This window comes from Camelina sativa, chromosome 2, assembly GCF_000633955.1.
Source record: "Camelina sativa cultivar DH55 chromosome 2, Cs, whole genome shotgun sequence".
In the NCBI taxonomy this organism is placed as follows: Eukaryota; Viridiplantae; Streptophyta; class Magnoliopsida; order Brassicales; family Brassicaceae; genus Camelina; species Camelina sativa.
In genome coordinates this window covers 2,747,891-2,769,643 of record NC_025686.1, presented here as the reverse complement: position 1 = coordinate 2,769,643, position 21,753 = coordinate 2,747,891, and the positions used below count along the sequence as shown (strand labels likewise).

General features: G+C 33.7%; 6 protein-coding genes across 7 annotated transcripts; 5 read left to right on the top strand and 1 right to left on the bottom strand.

The window, feature by feature from the left end:
* On the bottom strand, positions 32–2,607 carry LOC104715752 (U3 snoRNP-associated protein-like YAO). The gene is made up of 7 exons (XM_010433136.2): positions 2,047–2,607; positions 1,515–1,857; positions 1,198–1,422; positions 898–1,099; positions 594–763; positions 401–466; positions 32–295 (listed from the first exon to the last, which is right to left on the bottom strand). Exons 1-7 carry the CDS (start codon positions 2,475–2,477, stop codon positions 218–220), a joined length of 1,515 nt encoding a protein of 504 aa, XP_010431438.1. The 5' UTR covers positions 2,478–2,607; the 3' UTR covers positions 32–217.
* Positions 2,856–9,579, top strand: LOC104715741 (DNA damage-binding protein 1a). 2 transcript variants are annotated; one of them, XM_010433128.2, is made up of 19 exons: positions 2,856–3,140; positions 3,691–3,739; positions 3,846–3,905; positions 3,995–4,086; positions 4,526–4,577; positions 4,718–4,780; positions 4,899–4,948; positions 5,145–5,220; positions 5,561–5,770; positions 5,852–5,958; positions 6,072–6,180; positions 6,339–6,539; positions 6,624–6,839; positions 6,958–7,068; positions 7,181–7,456; positions 7,545–7,819; positions 7,935–8,283; positions 8,376–8,660; positions 8,752–9,579. In XM_010433128.2, the coding sequence occupies exons 1-19, from the start codon at positions 3,037–3,039 to the stop codon at positions 9,331–9,333; spliced, it is 3,267 nt and encodes a 1,088-aa protein (XP_010431430.1). In that variant the 5' UTR covers positions 2,856–3,036; the 3' UTR covers positions 9,334–9,579. The 2 variants fall into 2 exon arrangements, with proteins under 2 accessions (XP_010431430.1, XP_010431426.1); XM_010433124.2 differs by having other exon boundaries at positions 6,339–6,839.
* Positions 9,866–11,387, top strand: LOC104715724 (major pollen allergen Ole e 10-like). Its single transcript, XM_010433110.1, has 4 exons — positions 9,866–10,000; positions 10,214–10,528; positions 10,854–10,884; positions 10,981–11,387. The coding sequence occupies exons 1-4, from the start codon at positions 9,940–9,942 to the stop codon at positions 11,078–11,080; spliced, it is 507 nt and encodes a 168-aa protein (XP_010431412.1). The 5' UTR covers positions 9,866–9,939; the 3' UTR covers positions 11,081–11,387.
* LOC104747635 (cell division cycle protein 123 homolog) lies at positions 14,287–15,305 on the top strand. The gene has a single exon (XM_010469303.2). The coding sequence runs from the start codon at positions 14,379–14,381 to the stop codon at positions 15,303–15,305; it is 927 nt and encodes a 308-aa protein (XP_010467605.1). The 5' UTR covers positions 14,287–14,378.
* On the top strand, positions 15,838–17,359 carry LOC104715588 (major pollen allergen Ole e 10-like). The gene is made up of 4 exons (XM_010432984.1): positions 15,838–15,972; positions 16,186–16,500; positions 16,826–16,856; positions 16,953–17,359. The coding sequence occupies exons 1-4, from the start codon at positions 15,912–15,914 to the stop codon at positions 17,050–17,052; spliced, it is 507 nt and encodes a 168-aa protein (XP_010431286.1). The 5' UTR covers positions 15,838–15,911; the 3' UTR covers positions 17,053–17,359.
* On the top strand, positions 20,259–21,662 carry LOC104715604 (cell division cycle protein 123 homolog). Its single transcript, XM_010432999.2, has one exon. The coding sequence runs from the start codon at positions 20,351–20,353 to the stop codon at positions 21,347–21,349; it is 999 nt and encodes a 332-aa protein (XP_010431301.1). The 5' UTR covers positions 20,259–20,350; the 3' UTR covers positions 21,350–21,662.

Sequence of the window (21,753 nt, the reverse complement as noted above, 5' to 3'; positions counted from 1 at the left end):
TGGGAAATTTATCCTCTTTGATTCATCAGAAACTCAAAATGTGAAAGTTCACATCTCTCGTATTAAAAACAAAAAATGGTACAAAGCACAAACAAAAAAGGGAGCAAAAACAAGAGTTGCAGAGACCTCTAATCACTATCTTACTTCAGTTTCCATCTTTTTGGCTTAGCAACTCAAAAATATTTGTAACGACACTTCTTTAATCCCGATGAAGTACTTATGACAGCCTTAAGGGATGTATTGCAACACCATTTTCCGCAGATTTTACGCAGCCCCATCTTCCAAATCGCGTTTCCTGCGACATCAATTTCACAATACACAACAGGTTTTGATATTAGCATTTAAACACACAAGAAGAAAAAGATAGAAACAAAAGAGAAAATATGAGATGATCACATACCTGTCCAACACCGGCAATCAGAAATTTACCCGACTTTGCAAAAGCCAAAGAGTTCACAAATCCAGTCTGTAAGATCATACAAGACATTGCAAGGATTATTACTTGATAAATGATAAGTGAAATGCTTAAATTAGTGACAAACAACAGTTTCATCAGACAACACTAAGAACAGAGCTAGTGAAAGAAAATTTACCAGTGGAAGCTTGTGCAAAGGTCGAATGGCACCAGTTTCAACAGCCCACAAATGCACAAAACCATTACCAGCTCCAGATGCAGCAAGATCACTACCTCTACAACTAGCAACTGAATTGACCCAAGAACTTGCTGAACAGTCATTGTCGATTGATTCATGACCACCGTTTTCTGTTGAGCAAATAAATAAGAATTAGACATTTCAGAGCATCAGGAACATCATAAGTGTTTTGTAACTATATAATGCAATGCCAAGATTCAATAGCAACAGAGATGAGATGGAAAGGATCTAAATGATGTTTTACCTAAGCTTCCATTGGTGGTGATTCCATCAGTTTTATCACGATGTGCATTCTTGAGAATGAATAGCGGTTTCTTTTTTAACATCCCCCAAAGAGCAACAGTTCCATTATCCGAACCAGACAGGTACTCATTATCACTGATAAAACAGCAGCTCTCAAGAGATGATGCAGGAGCACGATAGACCATACGGCTGCTCTCAGGCACCTATTATCATATAACACAACTTAACAAATACAGAATAATAATAGAAACCTTACGATGATAGCTCCCAATAGTGTTCAGATGATGGAAATAGCTATTACCTTATGAATTAGCATGGTTCTATCTCTTCCAACCGTAAGTGCACGCTCCTTCCGTAGCACATCAATGGCTAGAATTTCACCTTGGTGGCCAAAATTATCAGCTACAAACGCTTTGTCCTCTGCATTCCACACCTTCATATTTCTATCAAACGAACCAGAATAGACTTCTGCAGTTCCGTATCTGAAACATAGACAAGAAACAGTGTTCCGGTGACCTGGAAAGGCCTGTAGACACATAACCATAAAAACTGAGCGCAAAACTTGATGAAAAGAACAAACAGATAAAACACTAAACAGAAACCAAATATATCATTTACCTGGACATGCTCTCTGGTACGAACATCCCAAATATGAACATGACGATCAACTCCTCCAGTGGCCAAATAACGACCATCAGAGCTAACAGCTAAAGCAAGAGATTCCCTGCTGTGTTTCTTATTTCGAGGCTCCCTCAGTTTCATCCCATGAGACTTCAGAACTTCATCACTCGGCCATATGTATTTGTCAGTTTTACCAGAAGATACATCCCAATGCACAATAGTACCATCTTTTGAAGCTGAAAACCCTCTAGAATCATCATCCGATAGAGCTACCGATACAACAGATCGTCGGTGCTTGACAAGTATACTAAATCCATCAGTACTTAGTGGCTCCTGAACCCTGATTCATTAAAAAAGCTTTTTAATCAATACCACTCCCAACCAATCTTCAAATAAAATCACTACTTTCCTTCACAATTAAACCATTTCCCTAAAGCACTAACTACCCATAAACCCTAAATTACAAACAATCTCAAACCTAAAAATTGGAATTTGAAAATACATGAAAGGTTCAAAATTTATTCATTACCTGGATGCAATAAGTCTTCGAATCCTACCAGTATCCTCCTGCTGCTTCTGCATCAAACTCTTCTTAAGACTCTCATCATCATCATCATCGTCATCATCATCACCACCCTGTTCATCACGCTCTCTACGCCTAGCTTCCTTCATTCTATTAAGCATCTCCTCAGCCAATCTCTTCCTCTTCTCTCCCGCCGTCTCATCAGCAAACTCATCCTCATCCTCCACTTCAACATCAACTCTTTTCCCATCTTCATCTCCGCCTGTAAATCCATCCTCTTCCGCATCAGAGTCTATAGACTCGATGTCGTCGTCATCGTAACTCACTTTTCTCCTCTTCTTCGTCTCTTCCTCAAAGAATGGATCCCTTTCATTCGGACCCTTTTTGCCTCCTCTCTTAAAGCCTCCACCTTTATTCTTCTCGTTGTTGTACTTCATACTTCTCTCTCTCACTCTCTTTTAGGGTTTAACGTTGTGAACGCCTTTGACTCGTCTAGGTTTAGCCTCAGGGTTTAGTGGCGACGGAAGAAGCTAAGAAAGCGATTTTGTTTATTTTGGTCGGAGAAAGTTCACAACTTTAAAATCTCCCACTTAGGTTTTTCTTCAGGAATCGGGTTTACCGGAATTTACCCGGACTGACCCGGCCCATCAAATTAGCTATTCTATGCTAAGCCCATTAGGAATGCTGGGCCTTTTAGATTTAATCGGATCAGTTCGGTTTATTCATCGGTTTATCTCTCTCAAATCTCTCATAGTATACCGAACCGGATCATCTCAATCATATATGTCAATTCAATACCAAACCGACCAGTCTTTGTCGAAGGTTTCTCTTTCTTCTTCATTGTTCGATTTTGGCCTCTCTTCTCTCTCTCTCTTCTCTTCTCTATGTTAAAATTCCAAAAGCTCGTTAGAGAAATCTAGAAGCTTCCTCGAAGCCCTCGCGATAGACAGTGGAACTCAAATTTCCCTGGGGACAAAGAAGAAGGAGAAGAACAAGATGAGTTCATGGAACTACGTTGTTACGGCTCACAAACCGACCAGTGTGACTCACTCTTGCGTTGGCAACTTCACCAGTCCTCAAGAGCTTAATCTCATTGTAGCGTATGATACTCTCCCTTCCTTCTATTTCTTTATCTCAATTCTTTATCCTCGATTCGTTCCCTTTTGAATTGAAGCTGTTGATTTGGGTTTAGGGTTTTCAATGAATTTTGTGTCACGAGTCAATTTTTGTAAATTTGCTCTCTTTGGAAACAAAATCGTAGGGTTGAGTCTTTCTTGAAATTTACAATTGCAGAATCAAATAGATGTTTGAGTATTGAGAACCTATCACACTTGGGAGATTGAGTATAAGGATTTTAGTGTCTCTGTGTTCTTTGATGTAGTGGATATTTGAAGATGTTACAAAGAATTGTTTTTTTTTATGGGTATGGCTGTTACTGCTCTGAACTCAATTGCATGTTGAAGATCGTGGCTTTTTTGGATTGTGGATAATGTTCAAGTATCGTTAGCTATTAGTACTGTAAATTTGTTTGAAAGTTATCTCAATTTTTAGATTTAGCATTGTCCCGTTGAGTACTTGAGTTGTAACATTTATAATATCAGATCCACTATAATGTATGTTAGGTTGACAGCAGTGTTGTTCTCTTCTCAGGAAATGTACTCGAATTGAGATTCATTTGCTTACCCCGCAGGGACTTCAGGTACATTCATCTCTATTATGTCATTAGAGTATTAATTTTAAAACTTTGTTGCCATGCTTTGTTCTGTTAGTAATATAAGAATCTGTTGGATGTTCCTATATTGCAGCCTATGCTGGATGTTCCTATATATGGAAGAATCGCTACTCTGGAGTTGTTCCGGCCACATGTGAGTATATACATCTCTTATTGTGTTCTTTAATCATGGTCTTAATAGTAAGTTACAATGTTGATAGTATTGTCCACCGGCTTTTGTAGGGCGAAGCGCAAGACTTTTTGTTCATTGCAACTGAGAGATACAAATTCTGTGTTCTTCAATGGGATGCTGAGTCCTCTGAGCTTATTACAAGGTATAGTTTCCAGAATATAATACTACCTTTATATGCGTTGAATTTTTTGTTAACCTACCAGTTGTGCTGTCATTTGTTTTGTTAGAAATAAATGCAGTACACTCGCTGCCGATGTACAGATTAGTGCATGGTACCAACTTGGTTGTTTTAGATAGCAGTTTACACCATCTTTCTGCTGTTCGGAATCTGTTTTAGGTTCATACCTTTAGTATTGGGGATCAGGAATCTGATTGAGCATTTATTAGATAGTTTGATTATAGGGTCTTACCTTTTCACAAAATTGATACATGTTCTTGTATTTGCTGTATATCCAAAGCATAGAAAAAACCATGTATGGTTCTCGCATAGTTGTTATGTCTTGTTAGTAAAAGAAGCAATATACCAGATGACCATTCTCTACTTTACTACTGATTCTTTATGATGTTTTGACATTTTGCAGAGCAATGGGGGATGTTTCTGATCGTATAGGCCGACCAACAGACAATGGTCAGGTATTAAAAATCTCCATTCTTGCACTGTTCGTTTCAGAGTGCTTAATTTTTTTTTTTACTTTCCTTCATTTAAAAATATACGTTGTTATTAAGGTTTTGGTAGTCATGCAGCTTACTTCTGATTTGACTGGATTTTGTAGATTGGCATAATTGATCCAGATTGTAGATTAATTGGACTCCATCTGTATGACGGCTTGTTCAAGGTATATATTTGTCATATGTGCTAATTTACTGAATTGTATCATGTTACTGAACTTCCACTGATCTTTCTTCTTAGTCAATGTATGATGATGTGATCTGTTTCTTTGGTTCTTTTGTTAGGTTATTCCTTTTGATAACAAGGGACAGCTCAAGGAAGCTTTTAATATCAGGTACTGTTTTATTCAGTAAGAACAGTACAGTTTTGTATTGTCACCTATGCCTGTGTTCTAGTGCGCACTTGTTTCCGTGCATCTGATTCTTTCGCATATCCTCAATAGACTCGATCGTCTACATTCTTTACGATATAATTATTCTGTAGACCTTTTAAAACTGAATGATATATTGAGTTTGGTGCCTAAATTTCAGGCTAGAGGAATTGCAGGTTCTGGATATCAAGTTTCTGTTTGGATGTGCAAAGCCTACAATTGCAGTACTTTATCAGGTATGGAAATATGTAAACATGGATATGCTATGAAAGAATTTTTGTACATGCATTTAAATTTGTTTATTGGGCATGCATTAACCTTATTCTTTATTTTCAAGTCTTACCAGAGTTCTATAGAGAACTCTCGTAGAATTGGTTAATTTATGTATTGTTGATAGCTTATGGAGTTTAAGCAAGTAACTTTACTCTATTTATTTGAATGCCAGTTATTAAAACAGATTTCGATTTTGTTTTTTCTTTTCTTAACATGATAATCTATTTTGATGATGTAATCTGTTGTTTGTAATGCAATCTAGAATTAACTCCAGTTGGACTAACAATTGCTTGGTTTCCATAGGACAACAAAGATGCTCGTCATGTCAAAACATATGAGGTATCTCTAAAAGATAAGGATTTTGTCGAGGGTCCATGGTCACAGAATAATCTCGACAATGGTGCTGATCTACTGATTCCTGTACCACCACCTCTCTGTGGCGTCCTTATTATCGGCGAAGAAACAATTGTCTATTGTAGTGCTAATGCATTCAAAGCAATACCAATAAGACCTGTAAGTCCTTTCAACATAATGTCACCTGCTTGTATTATTCTTAGTTTTAATATGTGACCTTCAATTATTTTTCGTTTCCAGTCTATCACTAAAGCATATGGAAGAGTTGATGTTGATGGCTCTAGGTATCTTCTTGGTGACCATGCTGGACTGATTCATCTGCTTGTTATAACACACGAGAAAGAAAAGTGAGTGTAAATGTGTAATTACTCTGTCATTTTACATATTTTTAAACAACTGAAAGCTTTAGTGAACTTATGAATTTTTGCATATGCTGACTTGATTTGTATTGTATCTGAAGGGTCACTGGCCTCAAAATTGAGCTTTTGGGTGAAACGTCTATTGCATCGACTATATCATACCTTGACAATGCCGTTGTCTTTGTTGGCTCAAGCTATGGCGATTCTCAGGTATGCTAGGAATGAAAATGGTCTGGCTACACTGTTTTATCGACTTGTTCCTGTAGAATGTAAATTGATATGGTTCTGTGATCTTTAGTTGTGTCCAATTGTTCATTGATAATTATCCTTTTCAGATTTATTTGACTTTGTTTATTTTCTAATTGCAGCTAGTAAAGCTTAATTTACATCCTGATGCAAAAGGCTCATATGTAGAAGTCTTGGAAAGGTATATCAACTTGGGGCCTATTGTGGACTTTTGTGTGGTTGATCTCGAGAGACAGGGGCAAGGTCAGGTTGTAACTTGTTCTGGAGCATTTAAGGATGGTTCTCTTCGCGTAGTTCGCAATGGGATTGGAATCAATGAACAGGTTTGTTTTATGTCGAGAAATCTTTATGTCTTGTATGCACAATTTTCTCATCTGGTACTTATCTTAAAATACGTTGTATTACAGGCCTCTGTGGAACTTCAAGGTATCAAAGGAATGTGGTCATTGAAATCTTCAATTGATGAAGCCTTCGACACATTCCTTGTAGTTAGCTTTATCAGTGAAACTCGTATCTTAGCCATGAATCTTGAGGATGAACTGGAAGAAACAGAGATTGAGGGCTTCTTATCTCAAGTGCAGACCTTATTTTGCCATGATGCTGTGTACAATCAACTTGTACAAGTAAGCTTTTCTAGTGCTTTGAGGTTTTTAGAAGACATGCATTTGATAGATTTTATAGCTTAGTTTTCTCTTTTCTCTATTCGTGAATATGAATTAACTGTTACCTTTTCTGGATCAGGTTACCTCAAATTCTGTTAGGCTAGTCAGTTCTACAACTAGAGAATTACGGGACGAGTGGCATGCCCCAGCTGGATTCGCTGTTAATGTTGCAACTGCAAATGCCAGCCAGGTATATATTTTCATTCTGGATTTGAAAGAGGAATCTTGACTTTTGAGTGTCTAGACATACAGCACGTTTTAGAATAAACATTTGTAGATTGACTCTTACATTTGCTTGTTAGGTTCTTTTGGCGACCGGAGGTGGGCACTTGGTTTATTTAGAAATTGGAGACGGTAAATTGACGGAAGTGCAACATGCCCTTTTGGAGTATGAAGTTTCCTGCCTTGATATAAATCCTATCGGCGATAATCCAAACTACAGTCAGCTAGCTTCAGTTGGGATGTGGACAGATATAAGTGTGAGAATCTTTTCGCTGCCCGAGTTGACTCTTATTACAAAAGAGCAACTAGGAGGGGAGATAATTCCCCGATCTGTTCTTCTTTGTGCATTCGAAGGGGTATGATTCCATTGTATTTACTTCAGATAAGCCTAGAACCGAGTGAAATTTTATGGTAGAAGTTAACATATGTTAAGTTATGTTGCAGATATCTTACCTGCTCTGTGCTCTTGGAGATGGGCATCTTTTGAACTTCCAGTTGGATACAACTACTGGGCAGTTAAAAGACAGGAAAAAAGTATCACTTGGGACTCAGCCAATAACTCTGCGTACTTTTTCATCAAAAAGTGCCACACATGTCTTTGCTGCATCTGATAGACCAACCGTAATCTATAGCAGCAACAAGAAGCTGTTATACAGTAATGTCAATCTTAAAGAAGTTAGTCATATGTGTCCTTTCAACTCTGCTGCTTTTCCCGACAGGTACACTAAACATCCTCCTTCTCTTTTATTTTTTTATTTTTTGCTTTTGGTTTCCAATTCCTGATCGAAGTGAAATGGCTGTGAAATCTGATTCTCTGTTCTTTCTTATGAGCAGTTTAGCGATTGCGAGGGAAGGTGAACTTACGATTGGCACCATTGATGATATTCAGAAGCTTCACATACGCACGATTCCTCTTGGAGAGCATGCTCGTCGAATCTGCCATCAGGAGCAGACACGTACATTTGGTATCTGCAGTTTGGGAAACCAGACAAATGCCGAAGAAACTGAGATGCACTTTGTCCGTCTTTTGGACGACCAAACTTTCGAGTTTATTTCAACTTACCCCTTGGATTCTTTCGAATACGGTTGCTCCATTCTGAGTTGCTCTTTCACCGACGATAAAAATGTCTATTACTGTGTTGGAACCGCGTATGTTTTACCGGAAGAAAATGAACCAACTAAGGTATTTGTTTCTCTGGAGACATATCATCACATTCTCAAAATAAATTTTGTTTTCTAATATTTCTTTGAATTACCTCTTTTTTTGTGATTTAGGGAAGGATATTAGTATTTATAGTTGAAGATGGGAGGTTGCAGCTTATTGCTGAGAAAGAAACAAAAGGAGCTGTTTATTCGCTCAATGCCTTTAATGGAAAACTTCTTGCTGCTATTAATCAGAAGATTCAGTTGTACAAGTGGATGCTGCGGGATGATGGCACTCGTGAACTGCAGTCTGAATGCGGACATCACGGTCACATTTTAGCTCTCTATGTCCAGACCCGTGGAGACTTTATCGTTGTTGGTGATCTCATGAAATCAATCTCCTTATTGTTATACAAGGTATAACTTATAGATGAAACTTGTGTGGTTAAGAATTGATCTTCTTTGTTTATTTGATACTGTTCTGATGGTTGATTCTTGAATGTTATAGCACGAGGAAGGTGCAATCGAGGAGCGGGCTCGGGATTACAATGCGAATTGGATGTCAGCGGTTGAGATACTTGATGATGATATTTACCTTGGTGCTGAGAACAATTTCAATCTGTTAACAGTGAAAAAGAACAGTGAAGGAGCTACTGATGAAGAACGAGGGCGGTTAGAGGTAGTTGGAGAGTATCACCTTGGGGAATTTGTGAACAGATTCCGCCATGGATCTCTAGTAATGAGGCTACCTGATTCAGAGATTGGTCAGATCCCAACAGTCATCTTTGGTACAGTCAATGGAGTGATTGGAGTAATAGCTTCACTTCCTCAAGAACAGTATACTTTCTTGGAGAAGTTACAGTCAAGTTTGAGGAAAGTGATTAAAGGAGTTGGCGGCTTAAGCCACGAGCAATGGAGGTCGTTTAATAACGAGAAAAGAACCGCAGAAGCGAGGAATTTCTTGGATGGTGACTTAATCGAATCGTTTCTGGATCTGAGTAGGAACAAGATGGAGGACATATCTAAATCCATGAATGTTCAAGTGGAAGAGTTGTGTAAGAGAGTTGAAGAACTCACTAGGCTTCACTGAATCAAATCAACCGATGATGCCAATAGGCTTTGTTCTATTTATTTATTTTATGCTTTCTTGAGTGAAAAGTCTTCTTCTGATTTTGTTGTGTCATCAGCTTTTGAAGTTGGATTGAGTTGTTGGCTTTGTAATAACTTGTGTTGGTTAAAAGTATTGTCTTCTAAATCGAACCTGGAAGCAAATCGGACAGGACTGCGTTTTGGGTCGGATCGTAATATATATTTATAGACAGATTTTAGTGTTTTTCAAAAGATGTTGCTTGCTAATTCTTTGCTTGTAAACGTCTCTTTCTCAACTTTTCGGTATGTGTTACACAGAAAACAAATCGGCTAATATAGATTGGAAAGTAATATTCCAATATTAAATCTTCTAAATCAGAAGATCTCATGCGATTATGTTCTTTTGGTTTTAAAGATATGACTGAACATTTTACTTCTCTTGAAGGCACCTTTGATTCCTTAAGAAATCTAGATTCTTCTTTTCTCATTTAATTAGGTTCTCAAGTAAACACAGCACTTATGTACCACACAATATAAGGTTTCTTCTTATAGTGCTGTGATATCTAGATTCCTTCTTCCCTCTTTATACATACTTGCAATTTCAAACATGAAAACTCAATTTTGGATTTTTCTACTTTTTCTGCTTCTACTGAACTTCTTCTGCCAAGGTAAAACATTTTCTTTTTCTCTAATTATTGAAGAAGATAAATTTTGATATTAGATTTTTGTTTTGTTTGATGACTATGCATGTTTTCAGTTTTCTAATGTTATGTGTTTTTTTTTAATAATAATCATGAAAGTGAATCTTTGGTATTGCAACTTGTTTAATATGAGGAAAACAAAAAATTGTCTCATCGATCACGCTTATATACAATGTATAGCTGCAAGGCCAGTGATGACGATTAGACCAGAGTCACTAGTAGGGCCACAAGGAAACACGACGTTCTTGGAGGGAACAACATGGTGTGTGGCTCGACCAGGTGCATCTCAAGCTGAGCTACAGAGAGCTTTGGATTGGGCATGTGGGATTGGGAGAGTGGATTGCTCGGTCATTGAGAGACATGGTGATTGTTACGAACCAGACACGATCGTGTCGCACGCATCGTTTGCGTTTAATGCGTATTACCAAACCAATGGGAACAATCGCATTGCTTGTTACTTCGGTGGAACAGCTACACTCACCAAGATTAACCCTAGTAAGTACATGCAGTTCACTACTAGTGTAAATCGATTCTACCAGAAAAGACTATATATCATCTATCTAGATGCATAAATGTTTCGTGTTTTTATACATGGTCGAATTAAATTTAGAAGAAAAAGTGATGAAAAATAATATTAAAAAAGTTAAACTGATATATGCAAATTTTAGTATTTTTTTCGTAAAATAAAATGGATTTTGTTGGTCGAACAATAATGATATTTTTATCCTACTACCATACATAATTAATTTTGAAATAGTTTTTAAATTTTATTTTCAATGGTAATAAAATTTGTGACTTTTTGTAATGTCGTTGCTTGCAGGCTACGGAAAATGCTCCTATGATGTATCCAAGTAAAAGCCCTAAATTTCATCCTTATTTGTCATTATTCTTTATAGTTGTCAATAAAAATTTCGTTCAAAAAATTTAGTGTTTTTTCCTTCATTCAGATCGGAAGTCTCGGCCGCAAGATCTTTATCGATGTATAAGCCTCGGTGGCTCCTGATGATGTACATAGGACTTTTATTTCTTATTAGTCGGAGTTGCTAACATCTTTGACGAGAAAATAGATATATATTTGCATATCATTTGTGCTGATATCTATATTTCCTTGAGCAAAATTTTCAAACCTTTTGGTTAATGTAGCAATTAAGCTTTGTTTTTGTTCTTACCTTTGTCCATGGGTTTAGAATCTTAAGTTAAAGCCTTACTACAGCCTTCCTTACGTCTGATATATAACAACTATATTTCTTATTTTCATGTTAGTAAATATCTTGATAGTACAATATACATTTCGGTAGAGCCTAGTCAAAATATTTTTATCATTGACTTCTTGTTGATGGATTAGATTTTTACAGCTATAATTTTACGAGCACAAATATTATTGGTCAATTAGATTTTGACATGTATATATATATTTTATTTTATTTTAACCAATAGCAATGAAGGTTGAAATTCGAAACAACAATACAAATTTTGGTTTTAAGTTTCTGAAAGTAGCTCCTGAAACTCATTGTACATGTAACATATTTTCGATCAATCAATTTAACATTCAAAAAAAGCAAAAGAACAGTATAAGTTATCTAGCATTCATTTAATTATGTTACATTCAAGACACTATAGTTTGTGTTTGTCGTTGTGATAGAGTATATTTTATTCGTAATTGACAATGTGAAAAGAATCGAGAAGGAACACTAACAAAAAATAAATATACATCTTCTAATTTTAAACGTATTTTTATGCATAGATATGAACCAATGAGTAATAACTGTTAAAAAATTCAAAATAACAAAAGAAATTTAACATTAGTTTACTTCTCATGGTTACATGTTCTAATTAATGTGAAAAAAACAAGAAGGAAAACTAACAAAAATATATATGTACATCTTCTAAATTTACGCATGTTATTAGTCAATTACATTTGATTTATATCAAGAAAAAAATTTATCTAACAGAGATTTTAACCAAAAAATAATAAATATTAAAATTCGAAATAATTAACAAAATAAATTCGACATTAGTTTAATTGGAACAAAATTATATATTTTTTTTGTTGTAATATATTATTTTTTATTAGTAAGTGATTAAAAACTAAAATATAAATTTAATACGATCATGGACATGTTATTTTTAATATAAAATTTATAGTTATTATTCATTACGATGGAGGCTGTTAAATTAGAATCTGGTTTAATATGATGAAATAGTTAGTTAAATTGAAGGTGTATTGCAAAATAGAATGTATAAGGCAAAAAATATCATATTTAATTTAAATAAAAGTGTGTGAGTAACTGCTTAAAATTTAAATTTCATCAATAAAAATGTATATAATTTCTGCGCGGTTTTCTATGCAGACCCTTGTCTAGTTTATCTATATAGAATAAATATATAAACTAAAATTGATTTATTTACATACATATTTTTTCTTATAACCTACCACATTACAATTTTAATACAGGATTTAAGATGATACAAGTGATACAATTTTATCTAGTTAAATTTAATATTTTCAATGCAAATCTCATATTCTTGACTAGTATAATTAAAACAAAAATAATAATTAATTATTGTAGTGCAATAAGTACAAAATTTGTCCATATTTGGCAATATAATGAAATTTAGAGAAATTTGTTTGTGAAATAACATTCAAAATTCATATAAAATAAAAATATTCATTCATCGAGTCTTATACAATATATCTTAACCTGTCATTTATCAAACATTATACAAACTTCCATGTAAGACATATCTCTTTCAACACATTCAACCACTATCTAGAACAATTTTATACCCCTTGGAGATTTTGTAGCTAGACATATAATTAATACTCAATGTAAATTTCATCTTTTATCTTCCATATTGAATAGAGGACCTCCAAAATTACCTGGTTAAATCTCTCACCATCCATAAATATATGTGCTAATCATCGTAAATTTCTAATTAAATTTTAGTTTCATAATTCTATCACCATAAAGTCTAATCAAATTCTAATTTAAATCGTAATTATAAGAAAAAACAATGAATCAAAATTTCACATGAATAAAAACTCTAACCAAAGTTTATTTACCTAAGATTTCAATGAATTATTTAAATATAAAATTGTTAAGGCCATTATACATGTGGAAGTGCGAAGGCTGTAGCCCTTTAAAAAATTACAAACTTCCGTACTAAGTCTAGAGACATTCCTAATTTCTGAAGTACACTTGTTATTCAGAATAGACTAATGAATATCGTTTAGTGATAATGACAAACCTTGCAAGAGGTAACATTCCCGTACTCAGAGAACATCTCCTTGAGCTTCTCATCATTCACACTGTCATCAATTTCTTGCAATTTCTCAATATATAATTTATTATCCAAGCAAATAGATAATTTCATACATACATTTGTTAAAGTCTTAATTTGCCCCTCTTTATCAAACATACCAAAGTAAACATCACCACAAAGAAAAATATATTATTATTGGATAAAAATCTTAAAATGAAATTATTATAATTGCCAATTATAAAAGAAACTTTCTCAATGTCTTGGTCTTGTAATTCAAAATCAATCTTCTTGGTAGACTTGCCTTGCAACGTCCGCATTTCTCTAACGTTTACTAGTTGACCAAGCATGTTAAAAAGTAATATTTCCAATCACTAATACAGTAGAACCTCTATAAATTAATACTCGGTAAATTAATAATGTCTATAAATTAATAAATTTCTCTGGTCCCAAGTTGGGACTAGTGTAATTTTGGACACTATTTGACAATATAATAAAATAATATTTTTTTTGAAATTCCTTTGTAAATATATGGTCTCATCAATAATATAAATTAATAATTATATAAAATTATCTAAATATATGTATATATCTACATATTAATTTTTATTAGAATTCATTTTTAATATCTTTACTATATAAAAATCTTTGAGTGATATCTTCAAAACATGATAATTGTTATTTTCATTGTAACTGATTTTATAAAAATATTAGTTATAAAGATTAAATCTTATTTTTAATATTTTTTTACCAAATTAGGAAAGTTTCTCTATAAATTAATAATTATTAATTTATCGATAAATTAAAACCTCTATAAATTAATAAAATTTTATGGTCCCGACTTTATTAATTTATAGAGGTTTTACTGTATAACTTAAATATTTAACCAGAAGTGTTATGTGGGCCTTTTCAGGCTCAATACATACGGCCCATTAAAAGATTTCTCTAGCAACAAAACCCTAATCTATTTTCAATTTTTCACACTCACCGCCAGAGATCATCATCATCGTCTTCAAAACAAAACCCTAAAACCTCCCCATCAACGCCGGCGGAAGAAACAATTTGTGTCATTCACAGTCCCGCGATGAAGGAGGAAGAAGTAAATCGATGCCAGATTCAGAACTGGTATCCAAAATTCAGATCCATAACCATTAGAACCAAATTTCACCAGCTTCCAGAGTCGTTCATCAGCTACCTCACCGATGATTCTGGTCCGTTTCTTCTCCCTGAATCCGTAACAAACGAAGACGCGATGCCCAATAGAGTCCACAATTTCGAAGAAGAAGATGATTTCCAAGTCTCCGAAGGTTCAGATAACGAAGCAGAGACGCCATTGAATCCCCCATCGTTTCCACAACTCGAAATCGAGATCATGGAATCAATCGAAACCCTAGGCGGTACAGTTTTACCGAAGCTGAATTGGAGTGCACCAAAGGATGCAGCTTGGATTAGCCCATCACAGAATCTTAGCTGTACTTGTTTCAATGAGATTGCTCTCTTGTTTCGTTCTTCGGATTCGTTGGTTCATGATCTCTTCAATGCTTATGATTCGTGTAGTGACAAAGTCTCTTCGAGACCAGAAAGTTTCTACCTTGCGTTGAGAAAATGGTACCCTTCTTTGAAGCNGTTTGTGAACAGATTCCGCCATGGATCTCTAGTAATGAGGCTACCTGATTCAGAGATTGGTCAGATCCCAACTGTCATCTTTGGTACGGTCAATGGAGTGATTGGAGTAATAGCTTCACTTCCTCAAGAACAGTATACTTTCTTGGAGAAGTTACAGTCAAGTTTGAGGAAAGTGATTAAAGGAGTTGGCGGCTTAAGCCACGAGCAATGGAGGTCGTTTAATAACGAGAAAAGAACCGCAGAAGCGAGGAATTTCTTGGATGGTGACTTAATCGAGTCGTTTCTGGATCTGAGTAGGAACAAGATGGAGGACATATCTAAATCCATGAATGTTCAAGTGGAAGAGTTGTGTAAGAGAGTTGAGGAACTCACTAGGCTTCACTGAATCAAATCAACCGATGATGCCAATAGGCTTTGTTCTATTTATTTATTTTATGCTTTCTTGAGTGAAAAGTCTTCTTCTGATTTTGTTGTGTCATCAGCTTTTGAAGTTGGATTGAGTTGTTGGCTTTGTAATAACTTGTGTTGGTTAAAAGTATTGTCTTCTAAATCGAACCTGGAAGCAAATCGGACAGGACTGCGTTTTGGGTCGGATCGTAATATATATTTATAGACAGATTTTAGTGTTTTTCAAAAGATGTTGCTTGCTAATTCTTTGCTTGTAAACGTCTCTTTCTCAACTTTTCGGTATGTGTTACACAGAAAACAAATCGGCTAATATAGATTGGAAAGTAATATTCCAATATTAAATCTTCTAAATCAGAAGATCTCATGCGATTATGTTCTTTTGGTTTTAAAGATATGACTGAACATTTTACTTCTCTTGAAGGCACCTTTGATTCCTTAAGAAATCTAGATTCTTCTTTTCTCATTTAATTAGGTTCTCAAGTAAACACAGCACTTATGTACCACACAATATAAGGTTTCTTCTTATAGTGCTGTGATATCTAGATTCCTTCTTCCCTCTTTATACATACTTGCAATTTCAAACATGAAAACTCAATTTTGGATTTTTCTACTTTTTCTGCTTCTACTGAACTTCTTCTGCCAAGGTAAAACATTTTCTTTTTCTCTAATTATTGAAGAAGATAAATTTTGATATTAGATTTTTGTTTTGTTTGATGACTATGCATGTTTTCAGTTTTCTAATGTTATGTGTTTTTTTTTAATAATAATCATGAAAGTGAATCTTTGGTATTGCAACTTGTTTAATATGAGGAAAACAAAAAATTGTCTCATCGATCACGCTTATATACAATGTATAGCTGCAAGGCCAGTGATGACGATTAGACCAGAGTCACTAGTAGGGCCACAAGGAAACACGACGTTCTTGGAGGGAACAACATGGTGTGTGGCTCGACCAGGTGCATCTCAAGCTGAGCTACAGAGAGCTTTGGATTGGGCATGTGGGATTGGGAGAGTGGATTGCTCGGTCATTGAGAGACATGGTGATTGTTACGAACCAGACACGATCGTGTCGCACGCATCGTTTGCGTTTAATGCGTATTACCAAACCAATGGGAACAATCGCATTGCTTGTTACTTCGGTGGAACAGCTACACTCACCAAGATTAACCCTAGTAAGTACATGCAGTTCACTACTAGTGTAAATCGATTCTACCAGAAAAGACTATATATCATCTATCTAGATGCATAAATGTTTCGTGTTTTTATACATGGTCGAATTAAATTTAGAAGAAAAAGTGATGAAAAATAATATTAAAAAAGTTAAACTGATATATGCAAATTTTAGTATTTTTTTCGTAAAATAAAATGGATTTTGTTGGTCGAACAATAATGATATTTTTATCCTACTACCATACATAATTAATTTTGAAATAGTTTTTAAATTTTATTTTCAATGGTAATAAAATTTGTGACTTTTTGTAATGTCGTTGCTTGCAGGCTACGGAAAATGCTCCTATGATGTATCCAAGTAAAAGCCCTAAATTTCATCCTTATTTGTCATTATTCTTTATAGTTGTCAATAAAAATTTCGTTCAAAAAATTTAGTGTTTTTTCCTTCATTCAGATCGGAAGTCTCGGCCGCAAGATCTTTATCGATGTATAAGCCTCGGTGGCTCCTGATGATGTACATAGGACTTTTATTTCTTATTAGTCGGAGTTGCTAACATCTTTGACGAGAAAATAGATATATATTTGCATATCATTTGTGCTGATATCTATATTTCCTTGAGCAAAATTTTCAAACCTTTTGGTTAATGTAGCAATTAAGCTTTGTTTTTGTTCTTACCTTTGTCCATGGGTTTAGAATCTTAAGTTAAAGCCTTACTACAGCCTTCCTTACGTCTGATATATAACAACTATATTTCTTATTTTCATGTTAGTAAATATCTTGATAGTACAATATACATTTCGGTAGAGCCTAGTCAAAATATTTTTATCATTGACTTCTTGTTGATGGATTAGATTTTTACAGCTATAATTTTACGAGCACAAATATTATTGGTCAATTAGATTTTGACATGTATATATATATTTTATTTTATTTTAACCAATAGCAATGAAGGTTGAAATTCGAAACAACAATACAAATTTTGGTTTTAAGTTTCTGAAAGTAGCTCCTGAAACTCATTGTACATGTAACATATTTTCGATCAATCAATTTAACATTCAAAAAAAGCAAAAGAACAGTATAAGTTATCTAGCATTCATTTAATTATGTTACATTCAAGACACTATAGTTTGTGTTTGTCGTTGTGATAGAGTATATTTTATTCGTAATTGACAATGTGAAAAGAATCGAGAAGGAACACTAACAAAAAATAAATATACATCTTCTAATTTTAAACGTATTTTTATGCATAGATATGAACCAATGAGTAATAACTGTTAAAAAATTCAAAATAACAAAAGAAATTTAACATTAGTTTACTTCTCATGGTTACATGTTCTAATTAATGTGAAAAAAACAAGAAGGAAAACTAACAAAAATATATATGTACATCTTCTAAATTTACGCATGTTATTAGTCAATTACATTTGATTTATATCAAGAAAAAAATTTATCTAACAGAGATTTTAACCAAAAAATAATAAATATTAAAATTCGAAATAATTAACAAAATAAATTCGACATTAGTTTAATTGGAACAAAATTATATATTTTTTTTGTTGTAATATATTATTTTTTATTAGTAAGTGATTAAAAACTAAAATATAAATTTAATACGATCATGGACATGTTATTTTTAATATAAAATTTATAGTTATTATTCATTACGATGGAGGCTGTTAAATTAGAATCTGGTTTAATATGATGAAATAGTTAGTTAAATTGAAGGTGTATTGCAAAATAGAATGTATAAGGCAAAAAATATCATATTTAATTTAAATAAAAGTGTGTGAGTAACTGCTTAAAATTTAAATTTCATCAATAAAAATGTATATAATTTCTGCGCGGTTTTCTATGCAGACCCTTGTCTAGTTTATCTATATAGAATAAATATATAAACTAAAATTGATTTATTTACATACATATTTTTTCTTATAACCTACCACATTACAATTTTAATACAGGATTTAAGATGATACAAGTGATACAATTTTATCTAGTTAAATTTAATATTTTCAATGCAAATCTCATATTCTTGACTAGTATAATTAAAACAAAAATAATAATTAATTATTGTAGTGCAATAAGTACAAAATTTGTCCATATTTGGCAATATAATGAAATTTAGAGAAATTTGTTTGTGAAATAACATTCAAAATTCATATAAAATAAAAATATTCATTCATCGAGTCTTATACAATATATCTTAACCTGTCATTTATCAAACATTATACAAACTTCCATGTAAGACATATCTCTTTCAACACATTCAACCACTATCTAGAACAATTTTATACCCCTTGGAGATTTTGTAGCTAGACATATAATTAATACTCAATGTAAATTTCATCTTTTATCTTCCATATTGAATAGAGGACCTCCAAAATTACCTGGTTAAATCTCTCACCATCCATAAATATATGTGCTAATCATCGTAAATTTCTAATTAAATTTTAGTTTCATAATTCTATCACCATAAAGTCTAATCAAATTCTAATTTAAATCGTAATTATAAGAAAAAACAATGAATCAAAATTTCACATGAATAAAAACTCTAACCAAAGTTTATTTACCTAAGATTTCAATGAATTATTTAAATATAAAATTGTTAAGGCCATTATACATGTGGAAGTGCGAAGGCTGTAGCCCTTTAAAAAATTACAAACTTCCGTACTAAGTCTAGAGACATTCCTAATTTCTGAAGTACACTTGTTATTCAGAATAGACTAATGAATATCGTTTAGTGATAATGACAAACCTTGCAAGAGGTAACATTCCCGTACTCAGAGAACATCTCCTTGAGCTTCTCATCATTCACACTGTCATCAATTTCTTGCAATTTCTCAATATATAATTTATTATCCAAGCAAATAGATAATTTCATACATACATTTGTTAAAGTCTTAATTTGCCCCTCTTTATCAAACATACCAAAGTAAACATCACCACAAAGAAAAATATATTATTATTGGATAAAAATCTTAAAATGAAATTATTATAATTGCCAATTATAAAAGAAACTTTCTCAATGTCTTGGTCTTGTAATTCAAAATCAATCTTCTTGGTAGACTTGCCTTGCAACGTCCGCATTTCTCTAACGTTTACTAGTTGACCAAGCATGTTAAAAAGTAATATTTCCAATCACTAATACAGTAGAACCTCTATAAATTAATACTCGGTAAATTAATAATGTCTATAAATTAATAAATTTCTCTGGTCCCAAGTTGGGACTAGTGTAATTTTGGACACTATTTGACAATATAATAAAATAATATTTTTTTTGAAATTCCTTTGTAAATATATGGTCTCATCAATAATATAAATTAATAATTATATAAAATTATCTAAATATATGTATATATCTACATATTAATTTTTATTAGAATTCATTTTTAATATCTTTACTATATAAAAATCTTTGAGTGATATCTTCAAAACATGATAATTGTTATTTTCATTGTAACTGATTTTATAAAAATATTAGTTATAAAGATTAAATCTTATTTTTAATATTTTTTTACCAAATTAGGAAAGTCTTTCTATAAATTAATAATTATTAATTTATCGATAAATTAAAACCTCTATAAATTAATAAAATTTTATGGTCCCGACTTTATTAATTTATAGAGGTTTTACTGTATAACTTAAATATTTAACCAGAAGTGTTATGTGGGCCTTTTCAGGCTCAATACATACGGCCCATTAAAAGATTTCTCTAGCAACAAAACCCTAATCTATTTTCAATTTTTCACACTCACCGCCAGAGATCATCATCATCGTCTTCAAAACAAAACCCTAAAACCTCCCCATCAACGCCGGCGGAAGAAACAATTTGTGTCATTCACAGTCCCGCGATGAAGGAGGAAGAAGTAAATCGATGCCAGATTCAGAACTGGTATCCAAAATTCAGATCCATAACCATTAGAACCAAATTTCACCAGCTTCCAGAGTCGTTCATCAGCTACCTCACCGATGATTCTGGTCCGTTTCTTCTCCCTGAATCCGTAACAAACGAAGACGCGATGCCCAATAGAGTCCACAATTTCGAAGAAGAAGATGATTTCCAAGTCTCCGAAGGTTCAGATAACGAAGCAGAGACGCCATTGAATCCCCCATCGTTTCCACAACTCGAAATCGAGATCATGGAATCAATCGAAACCCTAGGCGGTACAGTTTTACCGAAGCTGAATTGGAGTGCACCAAAGGATGCAGCTTGGATTAGCCCATCACAGAATCTTAGCTGTACTTGTTTCAATGAGATTGCTCTCTTGTTTCGTTCTTCGGATTCGTTGGTTCATGATCTCTTCAATGCTTATGATTCGTGTAGTGACAAAGTCTCTTCGAGACCAGAAAGTTTCTACCTTGCGTTGAGAAAATGGTACCCTTCTTTGAAGCCTGAGATGGAGTTTAGATGCTTTGTGAAATCAAACGAGCTTGTTGGGATTTCCCAGCGTGAGGTAACTACGTTTTACCCTATTCTTCTCAGTGAGAAGGACTTGCTCAAGGGGTTGATTGAAGAGTTCTTTGATGATAAGATTAGGTTGGAGTTTGAATCAGAGAATTACACTTTTGATGTTTATGTGACAAAGGAGAGAAGGGTTAAGCTAATAGATTTCAATACTTGGTGTGGTTCTACTTTGCCGTTGATGTTTACGTGGGAAGAACTTGAGAAGATTCATTATGGAGAATGTGATGATGAATTGGAACTGAGGATTGTTGAGAGCCGTCGTAGTGTGCTTCCTGGTTTGAAAACAGCTGTTCCTTATGATTATCTTGATGTGAGTTCTGGTAGTGGTTGGGATGAGGTTTTTAAGAAAGCTGAAGAGGAGCTTCGGAATGAGAGTTTTGGATGAAGTTGCTTGAGCTTTTTGGTCGAAGCAGAAGTGCTATTACAAAAGAACTTGAGAGTTCTCAGTGAAGCAAGAAGACTTGCTAGATTCTTGGGTCTATTTGAAGACTAGACAATAAGTGGTTTGTTCCATTGTTGTTGTGCAACGGTTTAGATTTCGACGTTGGAACTTTGATGTGTCTCTTCTTCTCATAAGATTATCTCTTGTAGACTGTTTTTTTGTCTTGGTAATTGTTTTTTTTGTGTTGAGACTTCAGAGGCAAATTGTTCTGATTGGTTTCTGGTTTATCAAATAATCTTACATGAATGTTGCATTAGTTGTTTGGGTCAGACCGGTACAATCCGGTTTGGTTTGAGAAATTGTCCAAATTGAAAAGAACAAAAATACAAGGAGGAGAAAAAAGGGTT

Coding starts and splice junctions, on each gene's coding strand:
- LOC104715752 (XM_010433136.2), bottom strand. CDS start 2,477: ATGAAGTACAACAACGAGAAGAATAAAGGTGGAGGCTTTAAGAGAGGA. Junction 1,423..1,514: donor GTACCAGAGAGCATGTCCAG/GTAAATGATATA, acceptor ATGTGTCTACAG/GCCTTTCCAGGTCACCGGAA. Junction 1,100..1,197: donor GAACCATGCTAATTCATAAG/GTAATAGCTATT, acceptor ATATGATAATAG/GTGCCTGAGAGCAGCCGTAT.
- LOC104715741 (XM_010433124.2), top strand. CDS start 3,037: ATGAGTTCATGGAACTACGTTGTTACGGCTCACAAACCGACCAGTGTG. Junction 5,959..6,071: donor ATAACACACGAGAAAGAAAA/GTGAGTGTAAAT, acceptor TTGTATCTGAAG/GGTCACTGGCCTCAAAATTG. Junction 8,284..8,375: donor AAGAAAATGAACCAACTAAG/GTATTTGTTTCT, acceptor TTTGTGATTTAG/GGAAGGATATTAGTATTTAT.
- LOC104715604 (XM_010432999.2), top strand. CDS start 20,351: ATGAAGGAGGAAGAAGTAAATCGATGCCAGATTCAGAACTGGTATCCA.
- LOC104715588 (XM_010432984.1), top strand. CDS start 15,912: ATGAAAACTCAATTTTGGATTTTTCTACTTTTTCTGCTTCTACTGAAC. Junction 16,501..16,825: donor ACTCACCAAGATTAACCCTA/GTAAGTACATGC, acceptor CGTTGCTTGCAG/GCTACGGAAAATGCTCCTAT. Junction 16,857..16,952: donor TGCTCCTATGATGTATCCAA/GTAAAAGCCCTA, acceptor TCCTTCATTCAG/ATCGGAAGTCTCGGCCGCAA.
- LOC104715724 (XM_010433110.1), top strand. CDS start 9,940: ATGAAAACTCAATTTTGGATTTTTCTACTTTTTCTGCTTCTACTGAAC. Junction 10,529..10,853: donor ACTCACCAAGATTAACCCTA/GTAAGTACATGC, acceptor CGTTGCTTGCAG/GCTACGGAAAATGCTCCTAT. Junction 10,885..10,980: donor TGCTCCTATGATGTATCCAA/GTAAAAGCCCTA, acceptor TCCTTCATTCAG/ATCGGAAGTCTCGGCCGCAA.